Source organism: Rhinoraja longicauda, chromosome 21 (genome assembly GCF_053455715.1).
Source record: "Rhinoraja longicauda isolate Sanriku21f chromosome 21, sRhiLon1.1, whole genome shotgun sequence".
Lineage (NCBI taxonomy): Eukaryota > Metazoa > Chordata > Chondrichthyes > Rajiformes > Arhynchobatidae > Rhinoraja > Rhinoraja longicauda.
The window spans coordinates 22,823,402-22,842,558 of record NC_135973.1 but is presented as its reverse complement, the minus strand read 5'-3'; the positions used below and the strand labels follow the sequence as shown (position 1 = coordinate 22,842,558).

Below are 19,157 nucleotides of genomic sequence, written 5' to 3'. Positions count from 1 at the left end.
CCTCAGGTCCTATTAAATCTTTCCCCTCTCACCTTAAGCCAATGTCGTCTGATTCCTGATTCCCCTATTCTGGGTAAAAATATGTGCTTCAGCATGTTATTTTTAAACCTTTAAGTCATTGTGCCATGTGTAAAAGAGTTCTGCTTTTTCTAAAAATAGCAATTAAAAAAAAAGGGTAACATGTCATTTATTGATGGGCTTAGTTTCGTTGTCTGTGCGGTCCTGATATTAGGACTGTGGTTATATCACTGGTGTAAAGGAAAGGCGCATTCAAATTTAATCGTGCCAGCAGGAGGTTTCAAATGCAGCATTAGCGTCTGGAGATGGGTCTTGACGAGAAACGTCACCTATTGTACTTCTCCAGAGATGTTGTCTGACCCGCAGAGTTACTCCAGCTCTTTGTGTCTATTTTCAGCAGCATTAGCGATATCTCTGAAATGACCAGGAAGCTTTGGTGAGGGTGCAGAAGAGGTTTACCTGGTTGCAAAACATTTTAACTCCCCTTCCCATTCCCACACTGACCTTTCTGACCTGGGCCTCCTCCACTGTCAGAGTGAGGCCACATGCAAATTGGAGGAACAGCACTTTGTGTTTCGTTTTGGCAGCTTACAACTCAGCGGTATGATCTTTGATTTCTCTAATTTCAAGTAATCCCTAAATTCCTGCTCTCCACCCACCCCCACCCTAGTGGTTCTGCTAGTTCCACTGTTAGCATCCTTGTATCCCATTGTTATCACCTCTTCCCCAGCCAGCAATGAGCCATTATGGGCTTCACCCTTCCTTGGTCATCTGTTGTTGGTCCTGCTTTGTTCTGGCCCTTTCTTACCTCCAGTTTCCTCTCCTCTACTTTCAGTCTGTAGGAGGATCCCAAACTGAAACGTCACCCACCTTTTTCTCCAGAGATGCTGCCTGACCCACTGAGTTATTCCAGCACTTGTGTCTATCTTCTTTACCACCTGCTGCCTGGATTAGAAGGCATTAGCTAGAAGAAGAGATAGGACAAATTTTGATGATGTTCTCTGGAGCATCTCAGGTTGAGGGGAGATATGATAGCAGTATGATAGCAGAATGTAAAATTATAAGAGACAAAAAAGATGGGTTGGGCAGTCACAACCTTTTCCCCGGGCTGGAAATGCGAAAGACTGGAGAACATAGAGAGCATAGCTTTAAGCTGAGAGGGACAAAGTTTAAAGCAAAGATAATAGAGCAGAGCAAGATAGATCACTCGACTCTAAAAACCGTAGTATGTCATGGCGCCATTTTAGTAGGCAGAAACGTTTAAAAAGAAAAATAACAAAAATCTGTGAATTGATAGATGAGATATATTCTGTATTTTTATGGTATCATCACACATACTGTTTCCCCAAAACACTGATTACACTACGAGGCATAGCGAACGGCAGGTTTTGCCTACTAAAATGACGGATGTTACATTCTTTTGCGTACTACAATTCAGTATAGGCGATTTCGACGGAGTGGTTCATCTTGCTCCTCTAGTATCTTTGGTTTAAAGGAATGTGCGGGGCAAGTTTTTTTTCCCCCCACAGAGAATGGTGGGTGCCTGAAACATGGTATCAGGGTGGTGGTAGAGGCAGATATGATAGTGGCGTTTGAGAGGCTTTTAAATAGGCAAAACGTAAAAGTGCTGGAGGAACTCAGCAGGCTAGACAATATTGTAGAGGAAATAGACAGACAACGTTTCGATTTACAATTTGCCATTTTTTAACCAAAGACCTGCACGTCTTTGGAGTGTGGGAGGAAACCAGAGCACCCGGAGAAAACCCACGCTATCCCAGTGAGAACGGACAAACTCCGTATAGACAGCACCTGTAGTTAGAATCGAACCCGGATCTCTGGCGCTGTAAGGCAACAGCTCCACTGCTGTGCCACTGTGCCACCCTCATTTTCGTATCAGTTACGCTGAAAAGACATGGCATTGAACATTTAATCCAAAAAACAACCCTGCCATTGTACATCACTCCCTCAGGAATGCCTCGAAGTGTCGGCTTAGAATAGAGAGATTACAGCAGAAATGCAAAAATAAGCAGGAGGAAATAATTAACCAAAATATTATCTTGATGAACAATAAGCAAGGAAAGAAAACCTTGTTTATTTAATTACAAGGGCAGCCTGCGTGATTGGCGCCACATTCACTACCCTAGGCACATGGACTTGGAAAAATGCACAAAAACATCAATTATGCATATATTGTACACAGAGCACACATAAAATTCTAAGTAATGGGCAAAAAAGACATAAGGGCAAAAACTTAATTAGAAAAAACATATGCACATGGCAATGCAGTAGTGTTCCTTTGCTCAAGTGGGATTAGGGCTGTGTGACTCAGCTCAAGAACCTGATGGTTGCAGGAAAATAGCCGTTCCTGAACCTGGTGGTTTAGGACTTCAGGCTTCTGTACCACATGGCCAATGGTAATAGTGAGAAGACTCACCTATAGAGTTGCTGCTTTAGAGCCCCGGGTTCGATCCTGACCACGGGTGCTATCTGTACAGAGTTTGTACGTTCTCCCTGTGACTGCGTGGGTTTTCTCTGGGTGCTCTGGTTTCCTCCCACACTGCAAACAAGTACAGGTTTGTAGGTAAAGTGGCTTCAGTAACATTGTAAATTGTCCCTAGCGTGTAGGATAGTGCTTGTGTACGGACGGGGTGATCACTGGTCGGCGTGGACTCGGTGGGCCGATGAGCCTGTCTCCACGCTGTATCTGTAAAGTCTAAAGCCTAAAAGGTAAAGAGGGCACAGGCTGTATGGAGGGGATCCTGGGTGGTAGATGCCACCTTTGTGAGTCAGCATGTAGTGTAGATGCTGTCGATGGAGGGGAGGGGTGGACCCACGATGGACAATTATTTCCTCTGACAATATTGCGCTGTGTACCATCCATAACAATCACTGCAGCAACGCAACAAACTACCCCAACATCATCACCACCTCCCCTCCACACCCCAAACCTACAACCTCTATCATAAAAAAGCCACTAGGCACATGGAACGCCTACATCTGAAAAACAAATTCCACAAAGTGCTGGAGTAACTCAGTGGGTCAGGCAGCATCTCTGGAGGACATAGTTTAGGATTAAATAATAATCAGCTCACTGAAAAGATCTCCTCTGCTTTCCAAGAGAGTCTCATGCAATCTTGCAAATCCATCGGTGGGAGCAGGCAAGATCTCAGGATAGACACATGGTGCTGGAGTAACTCAGCGGGTCAGGCGGTATCTCTGGAGAAAAAGGATTGGTGACCTTGAGATGCTGCCTGACCCGCTGTAGGGTCTGCCCTCTCCTCTCCAGTCTGAAGAAGGGTCCCGGCATAGTGGCTCCATTTTCTCCAAAGATGCTGCCTGACCCGCATCAGATACTCCAGCACCTTGTGTCTATCTTTGGTATAAACCAGCATCTGCAGTTCCTTGTTTCTACACTGTGCAATGCAGGCTGGTTGCTGAAGAGGATTGCTCACAGTTTTGGTCTCAACACTGCAAGTAGAAGCTGCCAGGAACAGTTGTCCTAGAAGTGACTCATCCTGGGCTACAGTTTTAGATACTTCTTGGCTTTGTGGAGGAAGCAGCTTGTCAGGGACGGGGCGTGGCTGCAGCCAACTTAAAGCAAGCTAATTGCACATTGTTACAAGCTCTTGAAGCTGCAGCACTCCTTGGTTTTTTGTTTTTGGTCTTTTAACCTTGTAGCACGCAGCAGAACAAAGGCTTCAGTAACTGCTACTAAACACCCCTCGCCCCCCTTCCTTCACCCAAGTAGTTTAATCAGTTACACTGCTCGTAACAATGAATCCCTCTTGATCATACAATGAAAGATCAAATTTTCATTTTTTAGAAATACAGCGTGGGAACAGGCCCTTCGGCCCACCGAGTCTGCGCCAACCAGTGATCCCCGCACACTAACACTATCCTACAGACACCAGGGACAATTTACAATTTTCACCAAAGCCAATTAGCCGACCAACCTGTACATCTTTGGTGTGTGGGAGGAAACAGGAGCACCTGGAGAAAACCCACGCAGGCCACGGCGAGAAAGTACAAACTCCAGCAACCGTAGTCAACAATTGGCCTATCAGGGAACCACCCTGCCTGAGATCATCTGTCGCCAGCCCCTAATTGTCTTGGTCTTTTCTCGCCTCCAGGTCTCCCCTCTCCACCCCCATCCCCCCCTCCCCCAGCACACACATTTTCAGTCTGAAGAAGGATCCCGACTCAAAACGTCACCTATCTATATTTTTCCAGAGATGTTGCCTGACCCACTGAGTTACTCCAGGACTTTGTATCTTTTTTCCACCATTCCAGTTTAGTTTTGTTTCGAGATGAACGCAGCAATCCTTCTGTCCTGTATTTAAAGTGACTTCCTCAAATGATTTTAACCCATATCCCTTTGATTTACTTACTGGTAAGAGAGCAGCTGATTGATATGTAAACAACAGAGTGCTGGAGTAACTCATGGGGTGAAGCCTGAGCCTATACTGTACTGTTCTACATTCTACGACAGTGGACAAAATTGTAGGAGTGTAAGTATTGTTGAGAGGCTGCAGACGTTTGCAAAGACAAGGGTGAAGCCAGATGGGTTTCCTCAAAAAAACCCTTGAGGATCACGGGATCCAGTGCAGAGTTAACGGAATACAGGATTAATGGATGAACAGTAGGCGGGTCAGGGTATAGGCAGTGGAGAAGCGCAGTTCAAAATAAGTAAAATCAAAAGCCACTCGTCAAATTGGGCGATACCTGTTTAGCGATCTTCAGGAATTAATCTGGAAACATTATACAGTGAGAATTAAAAGGATCCTCAGTTGCAACACAATCTTAAACATTATGTTTTCAGTTGCAATACTTGATGATTTCAATTGCAATGGTTGATTTATGTTGCAATAATTGATTTCAGTTGCAATACTTGGTGATTTCAATTGCATGGTTGATTTCTGTTGCGATAATTGATTTCAGTTGCAATAGTTGATTTCTGTTGCAACCTTTCCACCTATGATGTCAGTTGTGACAATTTCTTATCCATTGTGATTTTAGTTGTAACACTTTCTTATTCTCTGTGATTTCCATTGCAAGACTGCCTACAATTGTGCATCTGTAAATGGTCCAGATCCATTACTCCTATTTACATGCATACTTCATTCTGCAAATCCTCTTTAATCTTCGGGAACTCATGCTTGACAGTCACAGAGAGCAAGGCAGATTTTGCTTTCCGTCACGCTCAGAAACTGTTCTATAGGAGAAACACTTGAGTAAAGTTGTAAAATCCTGCCAATTATTCTGTGGAAAAGCCTCCTCCTTCTAAACATAAATGTTGCTACCAATGGGGAAAGTGCTTGCTTTGTTAATGTCCTTCGAATTGGGTAAATTGGTCTTTTTTTTGTTGCATTCTGCATGTTACTGCCATTGTTGCCTAGCAACTGTTCAATGTTTCTTAAATATTCTGGTGGTGAGAGCTGTTCTATTCCCATGCTCCGTGGCTGAGGTTTATTATAGCACAAGTATTTCAAGCTCTTTATGAGTTCAAGGCTGATGACAGACAGCGTGGAAACAGGCCCTTCGGCCCACCGAGTCCTCACCGACCAGCGATAATAGACAATAGACAATAGGTGCAGGAGGAGGCCATTCGTCCTTCGAGCCAGCACCGCCATCCAATGTGATCATGGCTGATCATTCTCAATCAGTACCCCGTTCCTGCCTTCTCCCCATACCCCCTGACTCCGTTATCCTTAAGAGCTCTATCTAGCTCTCTCTTGAATGCATTCAGAGAATTGGCCTCCACTGCCTTCTGAGGCAGAGAATTCCACAGATTCACAACTCTCTGACTGAAAAGGTTTTTCCTCATCTCAGTTCTAAATGGCCTACCCCTTATTCTTAAACTGTGGCCCCTTGTTCTGGACTCCCCCAACATTGGGAACATGTTTCCTGCCTCTAACGTGTCCAACCCTTAATAATCTTATACGTTTCGATAAGATCTCCTCTCATCCTTCTAAATTCCAGTGTATACAAGCCTAGTCGCTCCAGTCTTTCAACATATGACAGTCCCGCCATTCCGGGAATTAACCTAGTAAACCTACGCTGCACGCCCTCAATAGCAAGAATATCCTTCCTCAAATTTGGAGACCAAAACTCCACACAGTACTCCAGGTGCGGTCTCACTAGGGCCCTGTACAACTGCAGAAGGACCTCTTTGCTCCTATACGCAACTCCTCTTGTTATGAAGGCCAACATTCCATTGGCTTTCTTCACTGCCTGCTGTACCTGCATGCTTCCTTTCAGTGACTGATGCACTAGGACACCCAGATCTCGTTGTATGTCCCCTTTTCCTAACTTGACACCATTCAGATAATACTCTGCCTTCCTATTCTTACCACCAAAGTGGATAACCTCACACTTATCCACATTAAACTGCATCTGCCATGCATCCGCCCACTCACACAACCTGTCCAAGTCACGCTGCAACCTCATAGCATCTTCCTCACAGTTCACACTACCACCCAGCTTTGTATCATCTGCAAATTTGCTAATCCCTTCATCCAAGTCATTAATGTATATTGTAAATAGCTGCGGTCCCAGCACCGAGCCTTGCAGTACCCCACTAGTTACTGCCTGCCATTCTGAAAGGGACCCATTTATCCCCACTCTGCTTTCTGTCTGGCAACCAATTTTCTATCCATGTCAGTACCCTACCTCCAATACCATGTGCTCTAATTTTGCCCACTAATCTCCTATGTGGAACCTTGTCAAAGGTTTTCTGAAAGTCAAGGTACACCACATCCACCGGCTCTCCCCTGTCAATTTTCCCAGTTACATCCTCAAAGAATTCCAGAAAGTTAGTCAAGCATGATTTCCCCTTCGTAAATCCATGCTGACTCGGAACGATCCTGTTACTACTATCCAAATGCTCCGCAATTTCGTCTTTTATAACTGACTCCAGCATCTTCCCCACCACTGATGTCAGACTAACTGGTCTATAATTTCCCGTTTTCTCTCTCCCTCCTTTCTTAAAAAGTGCGATCCCCGCACACTAACACTATCCTACAGACACTAGGGACAATTTACAATTTTTACCGAAGCTAATTAGCCGACCGACCTACCTGTACATCTTTGGAGTGTGGGTGGAAACCGAAGAAAACTCATGCAGGTCACGGGGAGAATGTACAAACTCCAGCAACCGTAGTCAGGATGGAACCCGCGTCTCTGGCCCTGTAAGCCAGCAACTCTACCGCTGCGCCACCGTGCCGCAATGTGGCTACAGAGCTAAGAGGGTGCCGAATAGCTAACAGGCTAATGATCAAGTGGAATTGTTGTTTGGCACCAAAGAATAAACTACAACAGGCAGTGGAGAACGAGGGAAGAGGATGGTGGCAAATGGGGGCATTGCTATTCCTTCTGAAATTCCACAGGCAACCACAGCTGCTAGTTGAGAGAGATATGGCATGGAAACAAGCCCTTTGGCCCACCGCGCCCACGCCGACCTTCGATTAGCTGTCAACACTAGTTCCATGTCATCCCACTGCCTACACACCAGGGGCAATTTACAGAGGGCCAATTAACCTACAAACCCAGATGTCTTGGGGATGCAGGAGGAAACCGGAGCACCCAGAGGAAACCCACGTGGTTACAGGGGGAACATGCAAACTCCACACAGACAGTACCCGAGGTCGGGATCGAACCCAGACCTCTGACGCTGTGAGGCAGCGGCTCTAACAGTGGTGCAATTGACCAATTGTCCACAAATGAAAGCAGAGGTCTCAGAAACACAGTGCAAGGGAGGAGAGGTGGTGGCATGGAGACCTTGTCTGTATAAAAACAGGAAAAAAGCACTGACAATACGCAGCAACTGTCGAGCGAATGTTGCAATGAACGTTAAGGTGGCTTGGGATATTCCAAACTCCAAAGGAGTCACAAAATAAATGAGATGCAGCTGAAAATAATTCAGCCGTGTATCTGTGCCGGTGGAAAGAAGGCCACACAGGAATGCAGAATACTGCCCAACTCTTCCTTGGTCACAAAAATGGACAAATTCACTCCAGCTAATTGCTGCCTTATCTGTTTTAGTTTTAGAGACAGAGCATGTAAACGGGTCTTTCGGCCCACCGAGTCCAGGCTGACCATTGATCATCCACCCGTTAACACAAGTTCTATGTTATCCCACTTTCTCATCCACTCCGTAGACAATAGGGACAATTTCCAGAGGCCAGTTAACCTATAAACCTGCACGTCTTTGGGATGTGGGAGGAAACCGGAGCACCCAGAGGAAACCCACGCGGTCACATGGAGAACGTGCAAACACCACACATCCCAAAGATGTGCAAGTTTGCAGGTTAATTGGCCTCTGTAAATTGCCTCTAGTGTGTAGGGAGTGGATGAGAAAGTGGGATAACGTAGAACTAGTGTGAACGGGTGATGGATGATCGGTGTGGACTTGTTGAGTCCCACATCAAGGACCCACACCAGCCTGACCACACTCTCATTTCACTCCTGCCATCAGGAAGAAGGTGTAGGAGTCGGAAGACTGTAACGATCAGGTTCAGGAACAGTTTCTTCCCAACAACTCTCAGAATGGGCGCTCGGTGGCGCAGTGGTAGAGTTGCTGCCTTACAGTGCCAGAGCCTCGGGTTCGACCCCGACCACGGGTGCTGTCTGTACGGAGTTGTACACTCCCCGTGACCGTGTGGGTTTTCGCAGAAATCTTCGGTTTTCCCTCCACACTCCAAAGACATACAGGTTTGTAGGTTAATTGGCTTGGTACAAAAAGTAAATTGTCCCTAGTATATGTAGGATAGTGTTAATGTACGGGGATCGTTGGTCGGAGCGGACTCGGTGGGCCGAAAGGCCCGTTTCCATGCTGTATCTCTAAACTAAACTAACAGTACAAACCAACTAAACTCTGAATTATGAACTGCCAAGATTGCATCAGGGACTTTGGGCTTTTTTGTTGTTTTTGCGCAGTTAGTTTTTTAAATATATTGAGCTTTTCTTTTGTTTGTTTATTATATTATCTATTGAGTACTGTCTTTACCTGTTGTGCTGCTACTGCAAGTAAGAATTTCATTGTTTTGTTTCAGGACATATGACAATGAAACACCCTTGACTAATAATCTATCTATTTATTATTGACCAACAAGTTTGCACGGTTTGAGCAATCTCAACTCTCCAGTGACACCAAGTGTCCAGCAGCTGCATTACAAGTCGTTATTGCGTAGAAAGCTGTAATAATCAGTGAAATATTTAATTCATGTGTAGGAATGAACTGAAGATGCTGGTTTATACCGAAGATAGACAATAAATGCTGGAGAAACTCAGCAGGACGGGCAGCACCTCTGGAAAGAAGGAATGGGCGACGTTTCGGGTCGACACCTTTCTCAACTCGAAACGTCACCCACTTCTTCTCTCCAGAGATGCTGCCTGTCCTGCTGAGTTACTCAAATATTTAATTCAATTATACTTTATAGTCACATGTACCTAGGTACAGTGAAATGCTTTGTTTTGCATACAACCCAGTGAAATCATACAGCAGGCCTCATCTAGGCAGTACACAAGAGTCACCACATTGCTGACGCTGACGTTACAAAACGTTCATTGGTTTTATTTTCTGCTCGCGGTGGCGAACCAGGCCTGCCATCGCACGTAGCCACAAGTGCCCCCCCCCCCGCCGGGTCCTCTTTGTTCTTGACGGCTCCCACAGGATCTCCCCCGTGTTCTCAGCGGCCCCCCGCCAGATAGCTCTCGTATTTGCTCGTATTGTTTTCCCTGGAGTGCCAGGGGCCGAGGGAAGACCTGATCGAAGTTAAACCGTAGTTTTAACGGACTTCTTTATAACGGACCGGTTAGAGCAATGGACCTACCGACACCTGCCCACGCCATACCCGGCTCGCACTGTCTTCCAGGCCGCACCTGTCGTCACCACCGCCGACCCCTTACCTGCGCTCCGGCTGCACACAGGCCGTGTCCATCGACTCTGCCGATCCCCGACTCTCCGCCGGCCGCTAGCAGGCCGGGGCCGCCAACTCATCTGGATTCCAGGCCCAGTTCCGGACCGAGAGTCCAAAGAAAGGTCTTGACCTGCTATGTCACCGATCCATGTTCTCCAGAGATGCTGCCTGACCTGCTGAGTTACTCCAGCACTTTGTGTCCTTTTGTGTATTAACCAACAGCTGCAGTTGTTCGTTTCTACTATTTATCCAATGATACTCTTTACTTGGTTATAGCGGACAATCGGCAATAGCGGACAGCATCCCCCCCCCCCCCCCCCCCCAGGTCCATTTTAACAAGCGTTTACTGCAGATAAAATAATGAGAGGCATAAATTATGAGGTGGGTGATAACGGGAGGATTTTACAGAAACTGTGAAATAACAATCCTTTATTCTAAAAAAGATGACAAAAAAGTGCTAGAGTATCTCAGTGGGTTGGGCAGTGAGTTACTCCAGCACTTTGTGTCTTTTTGGAAACCATCATTGTTTTTACATGATTTTTTTAAAAACCTGTTTTCTATATTAATTTTTCACTATAGATATATCTGGTCTTGCACAGACAAACATCAATGAAAAACCAATGTAGAAAATAGATTTTAAAAATAGAATGTAGAAAAAAAAACTGCAGAGCTGGTTTATACCAAAGATAAACACATTGTGCTGGAGTAACTGAGCAGGTCATGCAGCATTTTTGGAGGAAAAGGATAGGGTTGAGACCTTTCTTCAGACCACCTATTCTTTTCCTTTCGAGATGCTGACTGACCTGCTGAATTACTCCAGCAACACTTTCTGCCTACCTTTTTAAAAAAGTGCCTCAATTTCAGTGAATCATCTTGTTATCACCTGCTGCTGTTCCTATCACAGTCTGTGTTGAAAACAAACATTAATTCAATGCTTTGAGTATGAAGACATTTTCTAAACAAGCAATGCCTCGTTAGGTTTCTCTGGTTGGCTTTAGCCTCCACTGTTGGTATCATGTTCATATAATAGCCATGGTGGGGCAATGGTATCATTCAGCACGGATCAAGGCAATCTCTTGGCTTGACTTCAGGTATGGAGAATGTATTCGAAGATCCCAACTTGGGCACCAGCCAGAAGACAATGTAAAGCTTGTGCAGAGAGATGGGATCATTCTCAGCAGTACGTGCAAGATAACAGCTCCGTCATTCAGCGAGATTAATCGCAGGAACACCGTCCCTTTGATGTCTGGAGTCAACAATAAGCCAAGTCATACCACCTGGGTTGATTAAAATCATTTGACCAACCGTGCACGGCTCTGACCGATGCTTTAAAGTTTCTCTGTACAGAACGTCTGACTGCAGTTGGGCCAGCACAACTCAATGAGCCTTTCTTTGTCTGAGAAAAGTGACTGAAGAAAGATGAAGGTGTGTGTTCTGACTTGGGGCGGCATGGTGGCACAGCAGTCGATTTGCTGCCTTACAGGACCAGAAACCCAGGTTCAATAATGACAACGGGTGCTGTCGGTCGGTCGGTACAGAGGTTGTACGCTCTCACCGTGACCGCGGGGGTTTCCTCTGGCGGCTCCAGTTTCCTCCCACACTCCAGACATACAGGCTTGTAGATTAATTGGCTTTGGTAAAAATTGTAAATTGTCCTTAGTGTGTAGGATAATGCTAGTGTACGGGGATCGCTGGTCGGCAGGGACTCATTGGTCCGAAGGGCCTGTGTCCACACTGCACCTCTAATCTAAATAAAACTAAATCTTCAGCATTGGATTGTGCCTGAGTGTGAAAGATATTGGATGCACTTCAATTTTCATTTTCCCTGGAATCATTTGTAAAACTGACAAATGAAGAGATAAAGAACGATAGAGCTGGACGAGAGAGAGGGGGTGACATGAGAGGGGGCGAGAGAGACGAGACGAGAAAGAGAGGGGACGAGAGAGAAGGTGAGAGAGGTGAGAGAGGTGAGAGAGAGAGGGCGAGAGGGAGGAGAGGTAGAAGTGGGAGATATATATAGATATATATATATATATATATATATATAGAGAGAGAGAGAGAGAGAGAGAGAGAGAGAGAGAGAGAGTAAATAAAAAGGTCCTTTTTTGGGCTGCCAGGGGTTTTCTGGCATTTTTTTGTATTGAATACTGTAGATCAGTGCATGTTCCTTTAACATAGTGACCTCACCACTACTAACCACTCCCCATTGTCTCTTGTATAATTGTAGCTTCCCCACCTCCAGCTCGCTCTCTAGTTCCAGTGATGACCACGGACAGCTAGGGCATATCATGTGTAGTGACATTAATAAACAATATCCAGTAAAAGACTCTGTGTGCAAAGGACGTCTCTTTACATGGTGTCAGAGCGGTAGACTTGCGTCTCCTGTTTATCGGGTTTTTATTTTTGTGAATTTGTTCGTCCCAGTTGTGTCCCATCCTTCCACTTTGCCATGGCTCCCTCGTGTCGTCGTCCGGACACGCTCGTTTTTGATGAGGACATAGTGCACCGCTGGACTGTCTTCCAGCGGGACTACGAGCACTATATAGCGATTGCCCATCCTGATGCAACTGCTGCGATAAAAGCTCACCTGCTCCTCAACCTGGCTGGTCCGGAGGCAATGGAACGCTATGCGTCGTTCGAATTCGTCCCTCCGGAGGACCGCAACGACCCGGTATGTCTCATGGCTAAGTTCACTGCCCTGTGCGATATACCCACCAATAACATTATCGAACGTTTCAACTTTTTCTCGCGGCGTCAGACTCCAGGGGAGCACGTTGACGCCTTCATTGCATCTTTAAGACATATGGCTCGGCGGTGCCGCCTTCAAACGATTACACCCGACGAGATGATCAGGGACGTCCTGGTCAACGGTCTCCTAAACTCTAAGCTGCGGGATGAGCTCCTGATGAAGCCTGACCTGTCGCTAACGGACGCCATACATGCCGCACGCATGGCCTCTGCTGTTGGCTCAGTATCTCGGCCGGCGCCCCAGGACATAAATTTCACCGGCCGCCGGCGATTGAATGACCCGCAGACCAGGGTCGCCCCCTCCGCGCCCACTATGGTCACCCCTCGCAGATGCCCAAACTGCAACTTCTCGTCACACAGGTATAACGTTTGCCCAGCGCAGGGCAAAACTTGTAATTCCTGCGGGAAGCAGAACCATTTTTCAGCAGCTTGTCGTTCTCGTGGGAGACCTGTCCCTGCTCCTAGAGGGAGTCTAAACAACCTTGCGAACGATGATAGCGCAACCGGTTCCCGGTACCAACATGAGGAACTCCATGGCTCAGATACGGCTTCCTCCCATGGAGACTCTATGGTGTTTTCGCTTTTGGGTGCACCTGCATTGATAACGGACCCATCCGTGCATGTTACAGTCAATGGACACTCCTTCCCTGCCAAGGTCGATACTGGGGCTTATGCAAATGTTATGTCTGTGGGCCTCTTCGAGCAGATAAGCTCGGGGGAGAGGGTTACTCCTGACAACTCCCGCCTCCATGCCTATGGGGGAGGCGTTCTGATTGCCGTGGGAAAGGCAACGGTTATCTGTACTGTTCTGAAGACCTCTCGGCCCCTCACGTTCCTCCTGCTAGCATCTGACAACGTCACCCTGCTGGGCGCCCGTGCATGCCAGGACTTTGGTTTGGTCTCATTCCACCGCGACATCCACCTGGTGCAGGCCCCCATGGACCCCCTGATCGAGTACCCTGACCGATTTGATGACGTCCTGGGGAAGCTGCCCTGTGCCTACAAGATCGTTGTGGACCCGGGGGTCGACCCAGTGGTCAGACCGGCCCACCGTGTGTCTTTTGCCATGAAGGGCCGCATGGAGTCCACACTACGTGGCATGGTGGACATGGGCATCCTCAAGGAGGTGAGTGCCCCCACCCAGTGGGTCTCCACCATGGTGGTCGCTGCCAAGAAGGACGCGAGCGAGATCAGGATCTGCATCAACCCCAAGGACCTGAACCTGGCTATTAAACGCCCGCACTACCCCATGCGGACGGTGGAGGACGTCGCGGCACAGGTCGGTCCAGCCACAGTTTTCTCGGTCCTGGATGCCAAGAGCTCCTTTTGGCAGATCCCGCTGGATGCACGTTCCTCCTTCCTGACCACCTTCAGCACACCGTTCGGCAGGTTCCGTTTCCTCCGCATGCCTTTTGGGATCAACTCGGCAAGCGAGGTTTTTCAGCGTACGATGGAGCAGCTGTTTGCTGGGTTGCCGTGCGCCATCATTGTGGATGACATCCTGGTGTACGGGAGGGACGTCGCTGAGCATGACCGACACCTCCGCCAAGTCCTGGACAAGGCTCGTGAGATCAATCTCAAGCTTAATCGAAGGAAGTGTCGGTTCCGCGTTGAGGAAGTCACCTACGTCGGCCACGTTTTCACGGCGGGGGGCCTGAAGCCAGACCCCGAGAAGACGGCGGCGATCACCGAAATGCCCGCTCCCACTGACGTGCCCGGCCTGCAGCGCTTCCTGGGCATGGTCAACTACTTGGGTAAGTTCATACCCGACCTCAGCGAACTGAGTGCCCCCCTGAGGGAGCTGACCAAGAAGGACAATGCCTGGGTCTGGCTCCCGCACCACCAATCGGCCTTCGTGGCCCTGAGGTCCAGACTCGCACGGACCCCCACTTTGCAGTTCTTCGACCTGAACAGGCCAATCGTCCTCACCTGCGATGCATCTCGGTTCGGCCTTGGTGCTGCCTGCCTGCAGCTCTACGACGACCGACAGCTGCCCGTCTCCTATGCCTCTCGCACAATGACCCCTGCTGAGCAGCGCTACGCCCAGATTGAAAAGGAGCTCCTTGCCGTGGTGTTCGCGTGCTCCAAATTCAGAGACTACGTTCTGGGAAAAACTTTCACCATCGAAACTGACCACCAGCCGCTGGTCTCTATTTTAAACAAGCCCATCCACGCAGCCTCGTCCCGCTTGCAGCGAATGATGCTGCAGCTGCAGCGTTTTACATTCGAAATCGTGTACCGCAAAGGCAAGGAGATGTTCGTGGCAGACACTTTGTCCCGTGCCCCACTACCCTCCATTTCACGCCATCCGTACGAATCGGCTGACCTGATGGTGTTGAACGTCAACATCATTCCATCTTGGCAGATGCAGTCCCTGGTCACACACACTGCCGCTGATCCGGACCTTCAACAGCTTGAGGGCGTCATCCGCCGTGGCTGGCCTGAACGACGGTCTTCCCTGCCGGCTGGTGCCGTGCCCTACTTCCTGGTTCGGGATGAACTGGTGCTGCACGCGGGCGTGGTGGTGAAGGGTCACAAGGTTGTGGTGCCGGCTGCGCTGCGAGATCACTACTTCCAGACTGCCCACAACGGACACCCAGGGGTGGAGGCCACGTTATCCCAGGCCCAAGCACAGTTTTACTGGCCTGGCATGGTCAAGGACATCCGGGACAGGGTCTCCGCCTGCGCTGCCTGCAACAGCCTATTACCTCATCAGCAGCGCCAGCCTCTCCTGCAGCAGCCGGCTCCCGAGTTGCCGTGGATGGCTGTTGCCGCCGATATTTTCGAGTGGCGTGGCAAACACTACCTGGTCCTGGTGGACTCCTACTCCAGCTGGTTCGAGGTGGACCTGCTGCCGTCCCTCACGTCTGCTGCCGTCATCGGGAAGCTTCGCCGCCACTTCTCTACCTTTGGTTCCCCGGCATCCCTCCAGTCCGACAACGGCAGCCAGTTTACCAGCGCGGAGTTTGCTGCTTTCGCCACCCGGTGGAACTTTCGCCACATCACCAGCAGCCCCGAGTACCCGCAAAGCAATGGACTTGCAGAGCGCGCTGTCCGCAGCGCTAAGGAACTGATGGAACGTTGCCGGCTTGACAGTTCGGACTTGTACCTTGCCCTCCTCAACCTCCGCAACATCTCCCGGGACCCCGCGCTCGGTTCCCCTGCCCAGCGCCTCATGTCCCGCACCACTAGACCCCCTATCCCCGTCTCCCAGCAATCCCTGCAACCCACGGCTCGGAGCCCTGCCGCTGTCAGGGAGCGCTTCACTGAAAAGCAGCTCATTCAGAAGCGCTCCTTTGACAAATCGTCCCGTCCCCTTCCACCTCTGTTCGCTGGCCAGGTTGTCCGGATGGAGTCCACCTCCGGTCACCACCGGCTGGCCGTGGTCGTCGGCAATGCTGACTCTCCACGGTCGTACCTGGTCAACTACGAGGGCACCGTGTACCGTCGTACCCGCCAGCACCTGATGCTGGTAAACGAGCCTGCACCGCCTCCCGCGGTCCCGTATTCACCTCCCGTCCAGTCCCCGGTGCCTGATGTGCCTCCTGCTCCGGTACATCCGCAGTCGCCCCAGCCCCCTTCCCCTCCCTCGCCTGCGCGTGTATCGCTTCCCAGTCCTCCTCCTTCCCCTGGTTCCCCAGCCTCTGTACCCGCACCTGTCCATGCTGTTCCTTCGACCGGAGGGGATGGTGGGTTGCGCACCCGCTCTGGGAGAGTGGTCAGGCCGCCTGTCCGGTACGGTGTGTACGAGTAGTCTGTGTTGTGCTGCATTCTATCTGCTCCCTGCTTGTAGTTTGAGCCTAGCGCATGAGCCGTGGTCGCTTTTGTTTCCAAGAGGAAGGATGTAGATCAGTGCATGTTCCTTTAACATAGTGACCTCACCACTACTAACCACTCCCCATTGTCTCTTGTATAATTGTAGCTTCCCCACCTCCAGCTCGCTCTCTAGTTCCAGTGATGACCACGGACAGCTAGGGCATATCATGTGTAGTGACATTAATAAACAATATCCAGTAAAAGACTCTGTGTGCAAAGGACGTCTCTTTACAAATACTCCTTAGGCAAGGTGTGTATTCACGTGTATTCACGGAATTCCTTTATCTGGATAAATCCACTCTTTGGACCCAAGGTATACTTTATTGAAAGAAACACTTCCCTCATCAACCTCAATCTCCCTAACATCTAGATAAGGTTCAAACATAAAAGACTGTTAGGCTTTGATCCAGATGTGGGCATCTTGAGAATCGTGTGGTGCAGTTGCTGAAAAGGCTTAATGTTTTCTCCAATGATGTGACTTCACTTGTTCATCAGTCTACAACATAACTTTTCCCACCAACTAATTTATCTTCAATATTGCATAAAATAGTTACAGCAAATGTTATTTTATTATTTTATTGTCCAGGACATTGCTCAAAACTTGAATGCCTTGGTTGAAATTTTCAAAGAAAACTTTTTGTACTTTCTAAAGATATCGAAAAAGCGTTACCATAACTAATTTTTATGAAAGTCTGTGCAAAAATAAACATCGGTCACTCTACATTGTTCAAATGCAAACATATTGACTTATCTATCAGTAACAATGTACAAGGAGAATTCACAAAATTAGAGAATAAAATCATCTTTGAATCCCACAGTTTCAGAATTGAAAGATGGATTGGGGAGAATAAATCTGAATTTAAAATTAAAACTGAGCAAGAAAAATACAAATTGCAGAAAAATAAAAATATAATTCTAAACACATACAAAAATCACAGAACATATCAACTTCTTGAGGAAAAATATTTTACTTCAAACCAGAAAGGCAAAAATAATATATTAACCTTTCTTTTCCTCCTCTTGAGCCAAAACAGAACAGATTAATAAAAGGCATCAGATTTAGAAATAGGGAAACACTGCAAAAAATGACTGGACATCAGTAATCAGATCTGCACGTGTTGGAAGCAGTTTATACCTTTGGATGAAAGAGTGCACAAGGGAATACTTCTATGCAGGAAGGAACTGTAGATGCTGGCTTATAACGAAGATAGACACAAAAGTGCTGCAGTAACTCAGCGGGTCAGACTGCATCTCTGGAGAAAAAGACTGCCAATGTCACCTACTCCTTTTCTCCAGAGATGCTGTCTGACCCGCTGAGTTACTCCAGCACTTTGTGTCTCTCTTGGGAATAATGCTGTGCTGCTTCTAGAACAACATTATTTGACGTTTTTGGATGCTCAGGACCCAGATGCCTATTCAGAAGTCATACAAAAACAGCACAATCCTCTTCTTCAAGTGCTCTTTCAAACGCCTCTATCTCATACAACAGAGAATCAAAGCTGGAGCAGCTTCTTTGTAGCTTAGGATCGCAGTGCAATGAGGCACTGCTGATTTCATGTAATGGCACTGTTGTCTAAATGTAAAGGCAAATTAATGTTATATTAATGACTGTCTGACAAAATTAATCCAAGAAGAAATTACAACCCAACACTAACTTTAGATATCCATCAACACAATCCTATCGTCTGGTATTTTAATATTGGAATATCTACCATAATCTTCATGTTTATGGTTTACCCTTTCATCCGTGTTCTATAAATACCAAGTGTGTGTTTTCCTCGGTGACTTGGCTCCCGACATGTGCATCGTATCTTCAGCTGGAACATCGGGATGTGGACTTAGCTGTGTTCCTGAATGTGCCTCAACAGCTGCTCACAGTAGTAAGTGCTGCGGTGTTTGTGCTTCACAGCCTCGATCTCCTGTGTCAGCAGGGCAGGCGAAAGCAAGCTCCCCACTTTCAGAACATCTGCCGAGAGAAAGCAATGTGTAGTAAGCTTTTTACTCAACAGCATGTAAAAAAAAAGATTTTCACTGTACCTCGGTACAAGTGACAGTAAAGTACCATTGAACCTTTGACACACCTAGGAATCGGGAACTCAGCATCATTTGTGAAGTTAATGTTTCACGTGTGTGTTGGTTTGATTTTTCACCAGATGGCGCTGAAGGTACTTCTATGATTTGATAAACCCTGGTTTAAATTCTCAAAATACAGATCCATCCCTTTTGCCCCTTGTGCAAACTATTTGTACTACAGATATAAAGATCGGAGTTGTACGATTGCTCATCTTCCAGCTTTGTTCAAACAGAGTGCATTGCATCGACAGTGGAGTGGGCCGCTGGATGCCCTGCCAGAGCCTGGGGCTCAGATGGACTGGGCACCGCTACAAAAGGCTGAGCGCATGGACCGGACACGGACTGCAGCAGTGGAACTGCAGCGGAGAACACCACGGCTATACTTGACCAGGCCAACCCCGCAACGCCACCAGGACAATGGGCCCGCATGGTCAGGTCAAGAACCCTGCACTTACAACAACTGGGACTTCAAAATGGTGCCAAAACTGGCAACTGTGTATACTGTCTCAGTCTACTACTACTATACACTTGTACTGTATCTGAGATGCTTATCTAAGATGTATCTAAGTGCTTATGTATAGTGAT

The 19,157-nt window shown here is 47.8% G+C and overlaps 1 protein-coding gene across 1 annotated transcript in view; it reads right to left on the bottom strand.

Annotated features, from left to right (window-relative positions):
* Positions 1 to 17,278: 17,278 nt before the first annotated feature.
* dnaaf5 (dynein axonemal assembly factor 5) overlaps positions 17,279 to 19,157 on the bottom strand; it is an 89,232-nt gene continuing 87,353 nt past the window's right edge. Inside the window, exon 13 of the mRNA XM_078418105.1 lies at positions 17,279 to 18,465. Within this exon, the coding sequence (XP_078274231.1) occupies positions 18,338 to 18,465 (128 nt within the window). The 3' untranslated portion in view covers positions 17,279 to 18,337. The remainder of the gene's footprint in view (positions 18,466 to 19,157) is intronic.